Source organism: Acomys minous (genome assembly GCF_964271855.1).
Source record: "Acomys minous genome assembly, chromosome: 2".
NCBI classification, from domain to species: domain Eukaryota; kingdom Metazoa; phylum Chordata; class Mammalia; order Rodentia; family Muridae; genus Acomys; species Acomys minous.
The window spans coordinates 133,587,582-133,602,830 of NC_140484.1; the positions used below are offsets into that span (position 1 = coordinate 133,587,582).

The 15,249-nt window shown below is 53.4% G+C and overlaps 1 protein-coding gene across 1 annotated transcript in view; it reads left to right on the forward strand.

The window, feature by feature from the left end:
- The first annotated feature begins 1,309 nt into the window (after positions 1-1,309).
- Positions 1,310-15,249, forward strand: part of STARD10 (StAR related lipid transfer domain containing 10) — a 32,464-nt gene continuing 18,524 nt past the window's right edge. Inside the window, exons 1-3 of the mRNA XM_084772949.1 lie at positions 1,310-1,436; positions 6,186-6,291; positions 6,651-6,970. Coding sequence (XP_084629075.1) covers positions 1,434-1,436; positions 6,186-6,291; positions 6,651-6,970 — 429 coding nt within the window. The 5' untranslated portion in view covers positions 1,310-1,433. The remainder of the gene's footprint in view (positions 1,437-6,185; positions 6,292-6,650; positions 6,971-15,249) is intronic.

Below are 15,249 nucleotides of genomic sequence, written 5' to 3' on the forward strand. Positions count from 1 at the left end.
TAAGTTGAGGCAACTGTTGTAGATTCGGATTCCTGTTTAACTTTTTCTTCCTTCCTTCCTTCCTTCCTTCCTTTTCTTTCTTCCTTGCTTCCCTCTTTCCTTTCTTTTGTTTTGTTTTTTGTTTTTCAAGATAGGATTTCTCTGTATAGCCTTGGCTGTCCTAGACTCACTTTGTAGACCAGGCTGGCCTCAGAACTCACAGAGATCCACCTGCCTCTGCTTCCCCAAGTGCTTGGTTAAAGGCGTGTGCCACCATGACCAGCTTTCTGTTGGATTTGCTTTTCTTTGCTGTCAAAGGGACATAGGTCCCTGCCTAACTATCAGCCTAAGAGCATTGTGGAGCTGAGTCTAAAGTGCTACCCTGGCCTGGTGCCACCCAAATGCGCAGGATGTGCAGAACCACATGCCTCACTGTTACTTGGTTGCAGTTTGTGTATTTACCTGACATAGCAGGTGCCTGGGATCTGTGGGAATCGCGGTGTGACTACGTGGCATTACAGATTGAGCAATGTGGGTGCAGCAGTTCCTTAGATGTAAGCTTTCAGATTTAGCAACTATTTGGGGTGTATTCATAGCAAAGATTATCTGGTGTGTGTGTTCTTGTGTTCTTGAGGTAGGGTCTACATAGCTCTGGCTGGCCTGGAACTTACTATGAAGACAATCAGGCTTCAAATTCACACCAAGATCTTGCTATCTCTGCCTCTGCCTCTGAGGAACTGAGATTAAAAGCATGCGCCGTCGCACCCGCTTTGGTGTGTGTCTGAAATTCAAATGTCACTAGGTATCCTGGAGTTTTCATCTGGCAACTTCACCCTGGGACTATATGTATCATATATACATATATGCACATATATGTATGAGTCATATATGTACATTCACTGTCAGGCTGGTCATGTATGTGACAGAGATGATGTGTGTCAGTGTGGGGCTTGGATAGGACAGCAAGTGGTAATATATGGCTGTGACAGTGTCATCACGAATGAGGATGTGGGTGGCCTTGAGTGACTGGCTTGGTGGCTGTGGCTCCCTCAGGGCAGTTTTGGGCTGTTTGCTCAGTGAGGCCCAGCAGTGCCATAAGACCCACCCTGAGTAAACACTTGGATCCGGATCTTGTAGGGCTTGGGTACAGCTCCGGTTGTCACTGTAACAGGACATGACCCTCTCAAGGCCAGGTCTTCCTTGGAGTCCTGAAGGTATTTTGACCTGAGGGCCTAGGTACGGAACCACCTCTCCACTCCGTTTCCTGGTGACATCACACAAGCCCCTGTCTACTCTTCTAGAACAATGATCTCAGGGTACTATTGTGTCGCCCTGGACAACTTGTTGGCATTCACCTCACCTTAGTAGCAGACAGGGTTATCCCAGAAGAAAGGTGGGGAAGAGGGGCCCGTAGGGGTAATTTATCATCTAAAGGCCTCCATCTCTCTGTCTAGATGGTGAGTGTGGATGGGCACCTCGGCACGGCAAGACTTGAGTGTGCTGAGCGCGGGTGACTGGCTCTGAAATCCTGTCACAGGCTGAGACAGGACTTCCTCAAGTTCTAGGCCAGCCTCCCAGACTACAGAGTTAGACTGTGTCTCATAAAAACAAAAGCAGGGTGGCAGAGTGCATGTGTGTGTATGTGTTGGGGGGGGTTGTTAAAGTAATAATGTGTCAAGTTCTCAAGGTCCCTACAAGTAGAAAGGATGGTATGTATGGGGGTGGGGAGGGGTCATTTCAGACTAGAGTCAGAACTGGATCTTTTTTCCTTTGTTTTGTGTAGCCCAGGTTAGCTCCAAACTCCCTACATAGGTGAGGACGACCTTGGAGTCCTTGTGAACCTCCTGTCTCCGCCTCGAAAGTGCTAGGAATTACAGATGTAGCCAGCTTCTGGGTTTTTTATTTCCACAGCCCCTGCTCTCAGTGTCTCCACCTGTCAGGGTGTGGGTCCAGTCTGAGGGGCTTCAGAACTGCGGCAGGGAGTTAAGAGCATTAGGGAGCAGGTAAAGGGGTAGCCTTGGGAGGACTCTGCATGACCCCTGCACCAACAGCTGTCTGGCATAAATCCCAGTGACCTCTGCTTCTCCCCATTCCAGAAACCCCAGTGCTGGGGAGCTGGAAATCCCCTTTTCATGAGGGTGCAAGTGAGACCCAGGCCAGCTCAGCACCTGCCCTGGGACTTGAGTCCTCACAATCCTTTCTTTCCTCCCTTTGCTGATTACTCTTTCATATAAATTTTTTTTTTAAAGGTTTTTCAAGACAGGGTTTCTCTGTGTTGTCTTGGCAGTTCTAGGCTCCCTCATAGACCAGGCTGGCCTCGAACTCTGCCTCCCAAGTGCTGGGATTAAAGGTGTGTGTGTCACCACACCACATCCTCTCGTGTAAACTCTTTTCTCTGTACCCCATGGCACCTGCTCAGTGCCAAGCTTTTTGGATCCCGGAGCCATAAAACAGCCAGACCAGCCTCTGACCTGGGCCTTATAGAGGTGGCGTACCTCCTGTCTGTGCAGGGCTTCACTCTGGGCACTGACAGGGTATGACAGGCATCTTGCTTTGCCAGCCTTTGCACCAGAATCTAACTACAGCATGCTGATGGCTCCTTAATCTTTTTTTTTTTTTTTCTTTTTAAAAATCAGAACCACAGTTTTGGACAATGAGTTTTTCTCCGCTCTACTCAGCCTCCAGTTGTATTTTTGGTTACCCAAGGATAAAAGGCCCATATATAAGTCTTCACGCTAGTCAAACTCAGAGGTTAATGTTCCAGATAGGGAAACAGAGGTGGGGTGGAGGGCTGGGGGAGGGGGGAGGGGGGAGGGAAGGAGCGCTTGGGGGGGGGGAGATGTGTCCACTTCTAGTCACACAGCTAGAAAATGGTATTGTTTGGATTTGAACCCAGGTCCACAGGCAGGCTGTGGGAAACAGGAGCGGCTGGGTGTCCAGACTCCTCTGCCAAGCCTCTTCCTTATCTCCTTGGCTCACTCCTCTTGTCTCTCCTGCTCTGGGAGACGCAGCAACAGGAATCGGGGCTTCTTCATCATGTTCAAGAGGCTGTCAGGAGTCTGAGCCTGGGACACTTAGATTCCTGCCGTGAGGGGCAAATTAATGAGTAGGATGACGTGGCATGCTTTTGCTCATCCATCAGCGGGTCACCTGCTATTACTGACCCTCAAGACCTGAAAGGTTCTTTCTTTCTTTCTTTCTTTCTTTCTTTCTTTCTTTCTTTCTTTTAAGCTATGAGAATAAGCAGGTGGACTGTGTCCCCAGGAATGGCATCCTCCTCTATTTTTCTTTCTTGAAAGATTTGTTCCTAATCTGGGTTCTGTGAGTGACAGCTTGGCTCCTGTCATCCACTCCTCACTAGCTGGCTATTTTCCCCTCAGGCTGGCACCTCAGGGCTGGTCAGGTCCTTCTGTCAGTTTGCCTTCATAGTCACCTCCTTGCTCTCACTCCAGCCTTATCTCGCCACTGCACTGCCGCCCCCCCCTTCTCCGCCGCCGCCCCCCCCCCAATGGAAGGTGGGCATAAGAGGTTTAGTACCCTGCGGCCCGCTGTCTGCCAAGAGGCCTGTTATCAGGGCCTCAAAAGCCATCAGACCACTGCTGCCATTTCTCTACCTCACAGTCACCCCCTGAAGATTCAGTTCACCAAACAGGCTTTGGCTTTGCTGGGGTCCCTTTTGGCCTTCCCACCCGTGCCTGGAAGTGTTGGTAAGGCTGGGGGAAGGTGGACCTCGGCAGAGGGGGTTCAGAGAGCCAGCCCCCAGTGCCGCCTCCTCATTCCCAGACACTTCTAAAGAGTGTGGGTTCAGAGGCTATGCCTGGGATTAGCTGTCACTTTCTCCCACACTGTTGGTGTATGGAAGGCCTGGGTATCTGAGGTCACCACACAGACCTGCACGTTTGTTTTGTTTTAGAAGATTTAATTTGTAGAATTCCTTCAGGGCCACTTGCCATCATGGCTACCTGCTTGACCCGAATTTGTTTTCTTTTACCAAACAGGGTTTCTCTGTGTAGCCCTGACTGTCCTGGAACTCAAACCCACCTGTCTCTGCTGGGATTAAAGGCATGTGCTCCTGCTGCTGCTGCCACCACCCCCCAGCCATCTTTTATTAGTACTACTACTATTATTATTATCATTTTGTTTTTGTGTTTTGAGGCAGGACTTCTCTGAGTCATCTTGGCTTCCTGGACTTGCTTTGTAGACCAGGCTGGCCTTGAACTCACAGAGATATGCCTGCCTCTGCCTCTAGAATGCTGCAGGCATGCGCCACCACACCTGGCCCCTGATTATTTTTTATTTGCGGTACTAATGATTAAACTTAGGGCTCTACCACAAAGTTATAATTTTGCCCCATTCCTCACCCCCCCCCCCCTTTTCCCATCCGAGGCAAGGTCTTACTCACTTCGTTGGCTGTGCTAGTTTTGAACTCAGTATGTAGCCCAGGAAAGCCTTAAGCTTTGGGTCTTTCTGGGTCAGGCTCCCGAGTGGCTGGGATTGTAAGTCTTGTGCCACCCAGTTTTCTGCTCATTTAAAATTGGCCATGATTTACCAACATCTCAGAGCCCCGAGCCCTTCAGGAAAAAACACATCTATTTGTGAACCCACGGTGCTGACTCCTCATTTTTCTCTTAACACCTGTAAGAAAAGAACTCTGCATGGTGAAGGTAGGATGCAAAATCTGAGGGCCTAGAGAGGGAATGCAGAGGTCACAGCAAGGAGCCCAGGGTGGCAGAGGCTTGAGACACTGGTTCTGGTGGGGACAGTCATTGGCTCACTCTGGCACCAGGTGAGTGGTGGCCACTTACTGCTCCTGTTCGCATCAAGCTTATCAGCTGGGCGGTGGTAGCGCACGCCTATAATCCCAGCTCTGAGGAGGCAGAGGCAGGTGGATCTCTGTGAGTTCAAGGCCAGCCTGGTCTACAAAGTTAGTCCAGGACAGCCAAGGGTACATAGAGAAACCCTATCTTGAAAAACCAAAAACCAAAACAAAACAAAACAAAAACCAAACCAAACCAAACAAACAACAACAAAAACAAAAGCAAAAAGCATCAAGCTTATCCAGAGGAGCACATCAAAGGCCTCCCCTGTTCTGTGGCGCAGGACCAGTGACAGTGACAGATTGTCACACTCGCTCTGGCCTGGCTCTAGAAAAATTGAGCCCCTGGCTTCAGCTCACACCAAGTAGGTGGCCGGCTGAGCCTCCCAGGTTAGAGGGGCGGGCAGAGGAGTCAGTGGACAGATCTTGCACCAGGCTACAGAGTGGAACTTTGGGCCACTCTATTTCTGCACGGGGAGGCGAGGATAAGAGAGCTCCCCAGTTCTGGGGCCCTGTGCTTTTGAGAACTAGTGTTAGTCTTTGGGAGAGGTGTGTGTACATGGACGAGAGCTTAAAGAGGTGTGGGCGTGGAAGCTGCCAAATAGGGGTGTAGGAGGGTGCTGGTTCAGGACCTCTCTCTGGCCAGGATGAGACTGAAGTGGAAATTTTACCAAATTCTGGCCAGCCTGTGAACCTTGAGCCTTTCAAATTGGTTCAACTTCCGGCTGGGTTTGCACACCCTCCCAGGAATGGAGTTGGGTGTGTGGAGAAGCCTTGCTATGCTCTTGGTTGTTGGGGGTTGCAAGTTGTGACCATCTCTTAAGTTATTGAGAGCTGTCATCCCTATCCCTGCTACTCTCTCTGTCACCGGTGTGTGTGCCCACCTCTGAATCTCTGTAGTGGGGTGTGTGTGTGTGTGTGTGTGTGTGTGTGTGTGTGTGTGTGTGTGTGTGTGTGTGTGTACAAGCTGTTACAGAAGCGTGTATCTGCAAGGGTGGGAGCGAGAAGTAGAGAAGCGGCTCACAGTTAACTTCCAGAATCCCTCTGGGCACCTCGTCCTTACTCCGAGAGAGCCCAGGCTACTTAGCTACTTAGCTATATTAGGGGTTGCTCACCAGTCCCCAGTCCTCTGCTGGTCTACAGCGCCTCCCGGACTTTGCCCCTTCCCCGGGGCTCACGGGGGCGGGCGCTAGGACCCGGCAGGGCGGGGCGGGGCGGGGCTCGGTGCTCCCGCAGCTCTTACCTCCGCAGCCTGGAAAATACCGTGCAAGGCGAGCGGAGCCCGGGAGCCCCGAGCCTAGCGGGAGGGAGGAGGGCAGAGGGGGCGCGCGGGGCGGGGGGCGCGGGGCGGGGCGGGGCCGGCGGCGGGACCCACTGCTCCTCCCCCCAGGGCCCCCGCGCGGCCCCCGGTCGCCCGGGCAGCGGAGGCAGCGGCGGCGGCGGCGGCGGAGGAGCTCGCACCCCGGCCCCGGGCCCCAGCAGAGCAGCCCGCACAGGTGAGACTCGGCCACCACGCCCCGCCCCCACCGCGGCCCCGCTTGCTCTCCGAGTTAGTTGAGCGAGTCCGGCCAGCACCGCGCGGGGACTGCGTTCCAGACCCGCACCTGCTATCTCCCCAGGGTCCCTCCGGGCTCCCGCGGGCTCCTGCACCCGCTACGCAGCAACCCCGCTGTCGCTCCTGGGAAGTGTGAGATCGCTTCTTGTGGAAGGGTGGACCCAGTGATTGTCCTGTGCAGGTCCACAGTCGCCCGGGGCCAGCACCTGCCCTTCTGGAACTGTCCACTGGTCTGGGACCCCGGGTAGCCCCACCCGCGCCCCCAGCGCACTGACTCTGGTCCCCAAACCGGTCTTGCAGGTCCCAGGAAGGTGGCGTCAGCATCTGCAGCCGCGCCGACGTTGTCTGAGCCTCCGCGGAGGACCCAGGAAAGTCGGACTAGGACCAGGGCCCCGGGCCTCTCCACGCTCCCTATGGAGAAGCCAGCTGCCTCAACAGAACCCCAAGGGTCTCGGCCCGCCTTGGGCCGCGAAAGTGTCCAGGTGCCTGATGACCAAGACTTCCGCAGCTTCCGGTCAGAGTGTGAGGCCGAGGTGGGCTGGAACCTGACCTACAGCAAGGCCGGAGTGTCTGTGTGGGTGCAGGCTGTGGAGATGGATCGGACTCTGCACAAGATCAAGGTAGGGTTGCCCTATGGTACCTGCAGCCTCCACTGCTCCTAAACTATCTTCTCCTCCAGACTCAGACCAGGGGGCCCATAGAAGGGTGCATCTGGGCACAGTCTTCTACTATAAACCAGGAGGAGGCATAGCCCCCCCCCCCCCCATTTCACACTTGGGCGGTATGACTTACCTGGTTCACCCAACTCTGACCTAGGCATGCCTGTCTGTTTTTGGGGATGGGTGGTGGCCGTGGCCGGGCACACGTAGGGGAATAGTGTCTCTTAGGGATCCTTCTTCCAGAGTAGCTTCCACTTGGACCCCTAGTTTGATTCACTAGGCAGGAGAACGCCCCCCCCCTCCTTCACACCTGGTTCTTTAGCCTGAGATGGGTCCTCTGCTCTACTTTCTGCACTCTTGCGTGGTGCCAAGGATGAGATTCCTTCCTACTTGATTCCTCTAGTTCTCCCTGCCACTGCCCTGTGGCTCCACTAGGCTCTGAGTCTCCAAGCAGGCCTTTAAGGACCGTGGCTGGCAGCTCCCGAAGGCTCTCTTGCTCTGAGCCATACTGGGGGCGAACTAGGGGAGGCAGGGACTTAAGGTCAAGGGAAACCACTTCAGAAGGCACTGCCACCTTACCTCCTCCCAACCCCATGACTCTCCTCTCTCGGTCCTGACAGGGCAGGCTTGGGGTTTGATGGGGTCAGAGATCCTGGTTGAGGGGCCCCCCAGTAACTGTCCTTCACACATGTGGTTTTGTTGTGAGTGACACATTGCAGGGTGTGAACTTCCCTTTAGAGGGCTCTTGAAAGGCACCCTTCTGCTACTTTGGATCTGTGGAGGATGCATTTCTGTTTTAAACAGGGTCCCTTCTGCCTAGGGTCTGGTCTGTGACTACTGGCCTTACACCAGAGCCTGAGGTGCTGACCTTTCCCCTCTGGCCCTATGCTTTTCTGCCTTGCCCCTATAGCTTTATTCACCTGTCCCCACATGGTTGGCTTGCTCTTCCTCCTGTCCCTTTGCCCTCTGTGACTGTCTCTGTATGCCCTGGCTGACTGACTGACTCTGGGTTTCCGTGTACACCTCCTTCCTGCCCAGGCGTAAAGACCCTGGGCTGGAGCTTCTCCAAGGCCTAGCCTAGGTCTGATACAGAGGAGCAGGAAGGGAAGGGCAGCTGGCAGTGTCCGCGTGCTGCTGTCTGCGTACCAAGTCCTCCCCACAGTGTCCACCAGGGCAGTGATGGCAGGGAAAGATGGACGTGGAAACAGAGTAAAAGGTGGTGGATTGACTGAGAAAGGCTTAAAGCCAGCAGTGTGCTGGGGATGGGAGTTTGGCATCCTCACAGGGCTGGCTCTCTAGGGAGAGAGAGAGAGAGAGAGAGAGAGAGAGAGAGAGAGAGAGAGAGAGAGAGAGAGAGAGAGAGAGTGTGTGTGTGTGTGTGTGTGTGTGTGTGTGTGTGTATGGGGGAGTGTGGGTACTCCCACCCTTTGTCAACAGGGCGGAGCTGCCTCTTCCATCTGGCTTGGTTAATGAATAAACCCAGCCTTGCCCAGGACTGGAGTTGGCAGACCTAGGGACCAGGTTGCCTCAAACAGATGAGACTTAAGAATGGGAGAATATTTGAAAAAGCTGCATCTTGCCGGGTGGTGGTGGTGCAGGCCTTTAATCCCAGCATTTGGGAGGCAGAGGCAGGCGGATCGCTGTGAGTTTTGAGGCCAGCCTGGTCTATACAGAGAGTGCAGGACAGCCAAGGCTAAACAGGGAAACCCTGTCTCTCGAAAAACTAAAAAAAAAATAAAAAAAGCGAAAAACCTGTGTCTGTGCTGAGCTACTGAGCAGGACATATGTTTTCTCCAACACAGGGAGTTCCAGTGTTTCACACTGCACAGAGGATGAGGCACTAGACAGCCTCCTGTACAACCTGCTTTGTAATTCCTTCCTCCTACAGAAGGGTGCAGGTGAGGATACTGGGGACCAGAGAACATCAGGAGCCAGCCCATGGTCACATGGCTAAGTCTTGGGTGGTGGGGAAGCGGGGAAACAGCACCAGTGAGCTTAGAGCACTGATGGGTTAGTCTCCAAGTCTAATCTCACCCCCCCCCCCCCAGAGACAGGGTCTCTCTGTGTAGCCTTATCTGTCCTGGACTCCCTTTGTAGACCAGGCCGGCCTCGAACTCACAGCAGTCCACCTGCCTCTGCCTCCTGAGTGCTGGGATTAAAGGTGTGCATCACCACGCCCAGCTTTCCAAGTCTAATCTTACTCTAACTTTTCTCCCACACTGCCTACAGTTTCTCACAGTAAAGGAGGTAAGCAGAACCCAGGCCTATGGAGGACACTGGCACCTTAGTTATGGGTATCACCAGTGGCCAGTCTCCGTGCCTGGTCCTCGCAGCACAGCGGATGGAACTCTGAGCTTCCCACCCACAGATTCCAGGACTTCCTGGTGCCACACAGTTAATCCTGTTTCTGATAAGTGCCCTGCTTGCTCCCAGCCAAGCATTTTCTCTTGGTTATCTGATTTAGCCTCAGGCCAGTCTTCAGTTTGTCTCTGTTACTAAGAAAGAAACAGACCAAAAGAAAGGGCTGGAGAGATGGCTCAGAGGGTAAGACCACTGTCTACTCTTCCAGAGGTTCTGAGTTCAATTCCCAGCAACCACATGGTGGCTCACAGCCATCTACAATGAAATCTGGTGCCCTCTTTTGGCCTGCAAGTGCACGCAGAACACTATATACTTAATATAAATCTTAAAAAAAGAAAGGGCACAGGGTGTGGTGGCTCACACCTTTAATCCCAACACTCAGGAAAAGCAGAGGCAGGCAGATCACCGTGAGTTCAAAGACAGCCTGGTCCAGGTCAGCCTGGTCGAAGGGAGTCCAGGACAACCAAAGCTACACAAAGAAACCCTATTTCGGAATTAAAACAAACAACCAAACAAACACCAACTCACCTACCCCCCACCTACAACTGAGACAGGAGTGCAACCCAGGCGAGCATATTCCAGAGCTGCTGGCCCTCTCTGATGAGTTTGAGTCCTTAGGCAACACTGGCCTTTAATCCCATCAATAACTCTTTGAAGAACTGAAGGACGTTATGTTCTCATCATCCCACACTTATTTGATGGGATGACAAAGCTGAGGCCCACAGGGGTGAGTGACTCTTGCCAAGGTCATACATCAGGTAGAAGCCAGAGGACCAAGGATCACTGGGTCACTGCAGGAGGCATGGACTCAACCCCAGCTGTTTGTTGAAATTCTGTGTCCTCTTTTCCCTCCTCTCCTATACCAGCATGCCCTGTGCTCAGTGATTGTGTGTGTGTGTGTGTGTGTGTGTGTGTGTGTGTGTGTGTGTGTGTTGGAAGGGGGGACGACACACCTTCTTATTTACTTAATAGATTTCATCCTGCTCTTCTCCCTACCTGTGTCCAAAGGTCCCTGGAAGCCACCATGGCTCTGGGCCCAGCAGTCAGAGCCCAGGACAAAGGGAAGGGGCTGATCGAGGCTATCCCGATTCTTCCCCTCCCTCCTGGCCTCTAGCCTCTCCTGGCTTCTGGCCTGTGCTGGCCTCTAGGTTAGTGGACAGGTGGCAGACAGTGTCTCTTGTAAGACTAGGCCCTGTAACAGAGGCAGGTGCCGACTTTGGACCCCTTAGACACGGCAGAGGGCTGCTCAGACCCCAGACTCGGTTTCCCAGAGCACAGGCCCGCCTCCCCACACTGTGAGTAACAGGAAACATCTGTCAGTCATTCAACCAGGGAGCCATCAAGTTCTGGGATCCCTTTTCTGTATGTGATCACTTCCACTCTCTGGGCTCTCTGGTCATCTACCATTGGGCCTTCCTGACTTGAAGGACCTCCAAGTTCAGCGCCTGGGCCAGGGCCCATGGTAGAGAGATGAGGGCAGCCCTGGCAGCTGTGTTCTGTGTGCTCAGGTCCTCCGATGCCCGCCATATGTCTCTATGTGGCAGGCAGAGGACGGCTCCTGGATTCGTCCTAATGTTTTCAGACCTTATTGGAGAGAGGGAAGACAATTCTAGGTGAGTTCAGGCCCACAGGGCACAGCTTTGTGAGCACACACAGAGGCAGGGGTGACCCAGGCAGGAACCAGAACCTATGACAAGAGCAGACTGAGTGTCAGGGGCTTGGGGGCGTGGTGTTAGAGCAACCATTGAGGTATATGAGAGGCTCTTGCCACAGGAAGTAACTAATAATAGGGACCTGTTTTCTGACTTTCTGGTCCTGTAGTCCTCCTCTCTCCTTTGGAGAAATCGCTAGTCATCCCTTCCTGGCCTTGGCTCACTGTCCACCTGTCCCATGCCATAGGCACCTGGGCTCCAGTCTCAAGCCAGTGTCCAGGTCTTAACCCTCATCTCATGAGCACTGCATTCTTCTGTGACATGTGGCTCGCTCAGGGGTCTTTGAGGACCTTTCTTACCTTTGAAGAGTCCGGCCCTTTGGGCTGGAGAGATGGCTCAGGGGTTAAGAGTACTAGCTGCTCTTTCAAAGGTTGAACTCAGGTTCAATTCCCAGCAACCACATGGTAGTTGACAACCATCTGTAATGAGATCTGGTGCCCTCTTCTGGCCTGCAGGTGTTATATGCAAGCAGAACACTGTATAAATACATAATAAATAAATTGTAGTCTGGGACTCAAAGCTGTCTGGGGCACATAGGGCTATTTTTTGGGGGGGGTCTTCTTACTGAGTGCCATCGTCCCATAGGGTTGGACTCATCAGTCCAATGGAATGGACATGGAAAAACGGAGGCTCTGAGCAGGAGTTCACTTGTGCCAGACCAAACACAAGTGGCTGAAGCTGGATCAGAACTCAGGTCCTTGGCCTGGCTCAGCCCTGTTGACCCTTTCTGTCTCTAGAACCCCATGGAAGACTCACCCTCTGTCCTTGGGTCTCTCTGTGCTGTGTCATTGTGAGAAGACATCTTGGCGGGAACCCAACTGGGTAAAAGACCAGTTCTCACTGTGTGATCTAAGGGGTCACTTCACCTTTCTGGGTCTGTTTTCTTGTCTGTGGTGGCAAGGGCAAGAATCGATAAGGGTTTAAGGTCAGGAGCTGGGGGTTCAGGTCCTAGTGTGGCCTTCGCCTCTCTAGCGTCTGTCTCTGTAGAGGTGATCCTGACCTCAGGCCTGGGGCAGGTAGTGGGAGTGCCGTGTAGCGCCTGGGGTAAGGATGGTCCACTAAGGCCTTGGTGCTCTATGCCAGCAAGGAAGGCCCCTGGATGAGCACACTGAATCCAGGGGTAGCTCTGAGGATTCCTGCCCCGGCTCTAGCCATGAAGAAGAGGCTTCCACAGCTGGCCTGGGGAAGAGAGTCCCAGCAAGGTGCCCAGGGAGTTAGTAGTCTGTGCTGTGGGGAAGGCACACTGAAAAGGGGGATGGCCAGCGATGGCTGGAGGTGTTGAGGAAGCCTTTCTGGCCTGAGGTGAAGCTCTACAAGAGAACACAGGGCTCAGAGCCCTAGCTGCGTGGCCCTGGGCAGGCTGCTTCCACTTCCTCATCTGCTCAGCATGGGCAGAGGTATGGGCTTGGCCTGTGTTCTGTACCTCAGTTACTCATTCAGGGAACATCGCTGGTAACCTCTCTCCACCTGGGCCTGTGCCGGAAGTAGAGGGCAGCCAGGAATCGAGGGGCTCCCAGCTGAACCCAGAGTGGCCACTGAGCTGGCCGGTCTTGGGGGTCAGGGAAGGCTTCCTGGAGTATGATGCCTCAGTGGTGGCTTTGGAACTGAAGGGAGAGAGAGTAGTTTGACAGCATCAGGAGCATTGTGCACAGACCCAAAGAGGAGTAAAGGCTGGGATGGGCGACACAGGACAGGGCACTGGGAGAGATTCCCTGGTTGAGAATGGGAAGCAGCAAGTGATAAGAAAGCCAGGCTGCTGGGCGTGGTGGTGCACGCCTTTAATCCCAGCACTCGGGAGGGGGAGGCAGACAGATCGCTGTGAGTTCAAGGCCAGCCTGGTCTACAAAGCAAATCCAGTATAGCCAAGGCTTAATACAGAGAAAACCCTGTCTTGCAAAACCAAAAATAGAAAGAAAGCAAGAAAGCCAGACCAGGCCTTTGGCTTTCTGGAACTCTAGGGGGTCTTACAGTGCCCGGGTTTTGCTGTCAGAGAGGCTGCACATGTCTGGGCTATAGTACCAAGGCTATACCAAAGCAAGGGCTGTGGCCATTGCCACTTGGGATCAGCCCAGAGAAGGAATGACAAAGTGCAAACTGACTTGCAGAACAGGCTGAGGTGGAAGGTGGTCGGATGGACATCCCCTTGTGGTCCCTGCCTTGACAGTAGGTGTGGTGGTGGTGGGGCCCCAGGCTATGTCCCCGCTGGGGGTAGGGGAGCCCATAGCTCCTTAGCTGACTTAGTACCCCCCACCCCCAGCTCCCTGGGCTCCTGCTTTTAAACTTTAACGAGCATCAGCTCAGTTTCCAGCCGAGAGTGTTTAAAGTTTCAGGAGATGAGAGAAAGGAGCAACTGGGTCCTCTTTCTTCCCTTGTGCTTCTGCGTCTGTCTGGACCACCTGGAGCCAGGGCCTTGGGCACTGTGACCCTGGAGACTTGGTTTTCTGTGTACCTAGGCTGGGCCTCTCTAGACTGTTCCCACAGGCCTGAGTGCTAGGTTGCTAATAAGCATAGGTGGGAATAGCACCCAGTCAAAGCCCAGACCCCTCACTGGAGCAGGTGGTTACCCTCTGGCTACGGGTAGAGGGGCACAGCTCACAGCAGGTGTCGGGCTGGCATGTTCCCAGCACTCTCAGTGCTCTCGATGTCCCCTTTTAGCTGTTGGTGTAGATGTTGTAGGTCCCCATAGAGACTCAAAACCATGGGAATAGAGAGTCCCATCCCAAATACACGTTCTTGTCACCTGCCATTAAGTGGAGCCTGTGGCCAGTGGCTCAGGGCAGCTGGTACTTTCTTTGGAGCTTTATTATATCATTTGCCTGTCCATCTGTCCGTCCGTCCGTCCGTCCGTCCGTCTGTCCGTCCATCCATCCATCCATCTATCTATCTATCTATCTATCTATCTATCTTAGGCTGCATGTGTATGTGCACATATGCACACACATGCATATGTCATGGCAGGAGTGTGGAGGTCAGAGGGCAATGCGATGAAGTTGGTTCTCTCCTTCCACTATTGAGGTTCCAGAGCTTGAACTCTGGTCCTCAGTCTTGGTAGTAGATGCCCTTATTTGCTGAGCCGTCTTCCTGGCCCTCTCTGGCCTCTTCCTGCCTTTCAGCCTGGCCTCCCATAAGGCAGGCACATACACCTCTCTAGATTCTCTCTGTCCTGGGGCAGGTATACAGTGTCCGCAGAGGTGGGAAGCCGGGAGTGACTCCTGCTCCGATCTACTTGTGGCTCTTGGGCCATGTAATCTTGCTGTGTTTCTGTCACAATGCTCCCCAAAGTCCCCTCCATCATTTCCTGGACTTGTCATTTCTGTCTTTGAACCTTTCTAGATGTCCTGGGACCTAGAATGGATGAGAGGTGAAAAGACTTGGTAGAGAGAGGCCTGGTAGCTAGAGGGGTTGTGTCTCCCCTGTGTATCTCCAGCACGCATGCATGCATTCATACATGCATTTAATCAGAGTCCGTACATTTAAGGAATGCATACTATATGCTGAGCATAGTGTTATGCGGGAATTTGGCACCAAATCACGCTTATCAGACCCTGTTGTTATGAGGTTCATATCCTGACAGGGAGCCAAGCACAACAGAAGCAAACAACTGAAGAAGATAGCAGAGGGTGGCTCTGTTCTCGGCACAGGGTGATGTGATGGGGGTGGAGGATTCAACGTCTGGGCTTCTGTGTATGGAACTGGACCGTGGGTGGCTGTATGTGATGCAGCCTTCAGATGAGTGGACTGTGACCACCTCTCCTCCCACCCCCCTTCCCCAAAGCAGGGACAAGGTTCCCCAAACCCCAAGCAGGCACCTGAGATGCTTGGGTCATTCCACATTGAATGCATGTGTGTGCCAAGTGTGAGCCTGTGTGTTTCTGCGGCTGGCATTACTGTGTGTGTGTGAGTCACGCCCCCTCACTGCAGGAGCAGAGTTGTCTCTGATCCAATTATGTCTGCTCAGCTGTCTCCTGGCAGCTCCTGCCCCCTGGTGCAGCACTGGCTCTGCCATGGCTTCCCCTTCCTGCTCCTTCCGAGCCCCCCTCCTCTGTCTGCCTCTGGCTTCTCACTGGCTCTCAGGCTCTCCCTTTTCCCACCCCGTCTCTGTTCTCTTCTCCCTGGCTGGGAACTGCCTGTGTCCCTGATGACTCTACTTGGCCTTTTTCTCTTTAT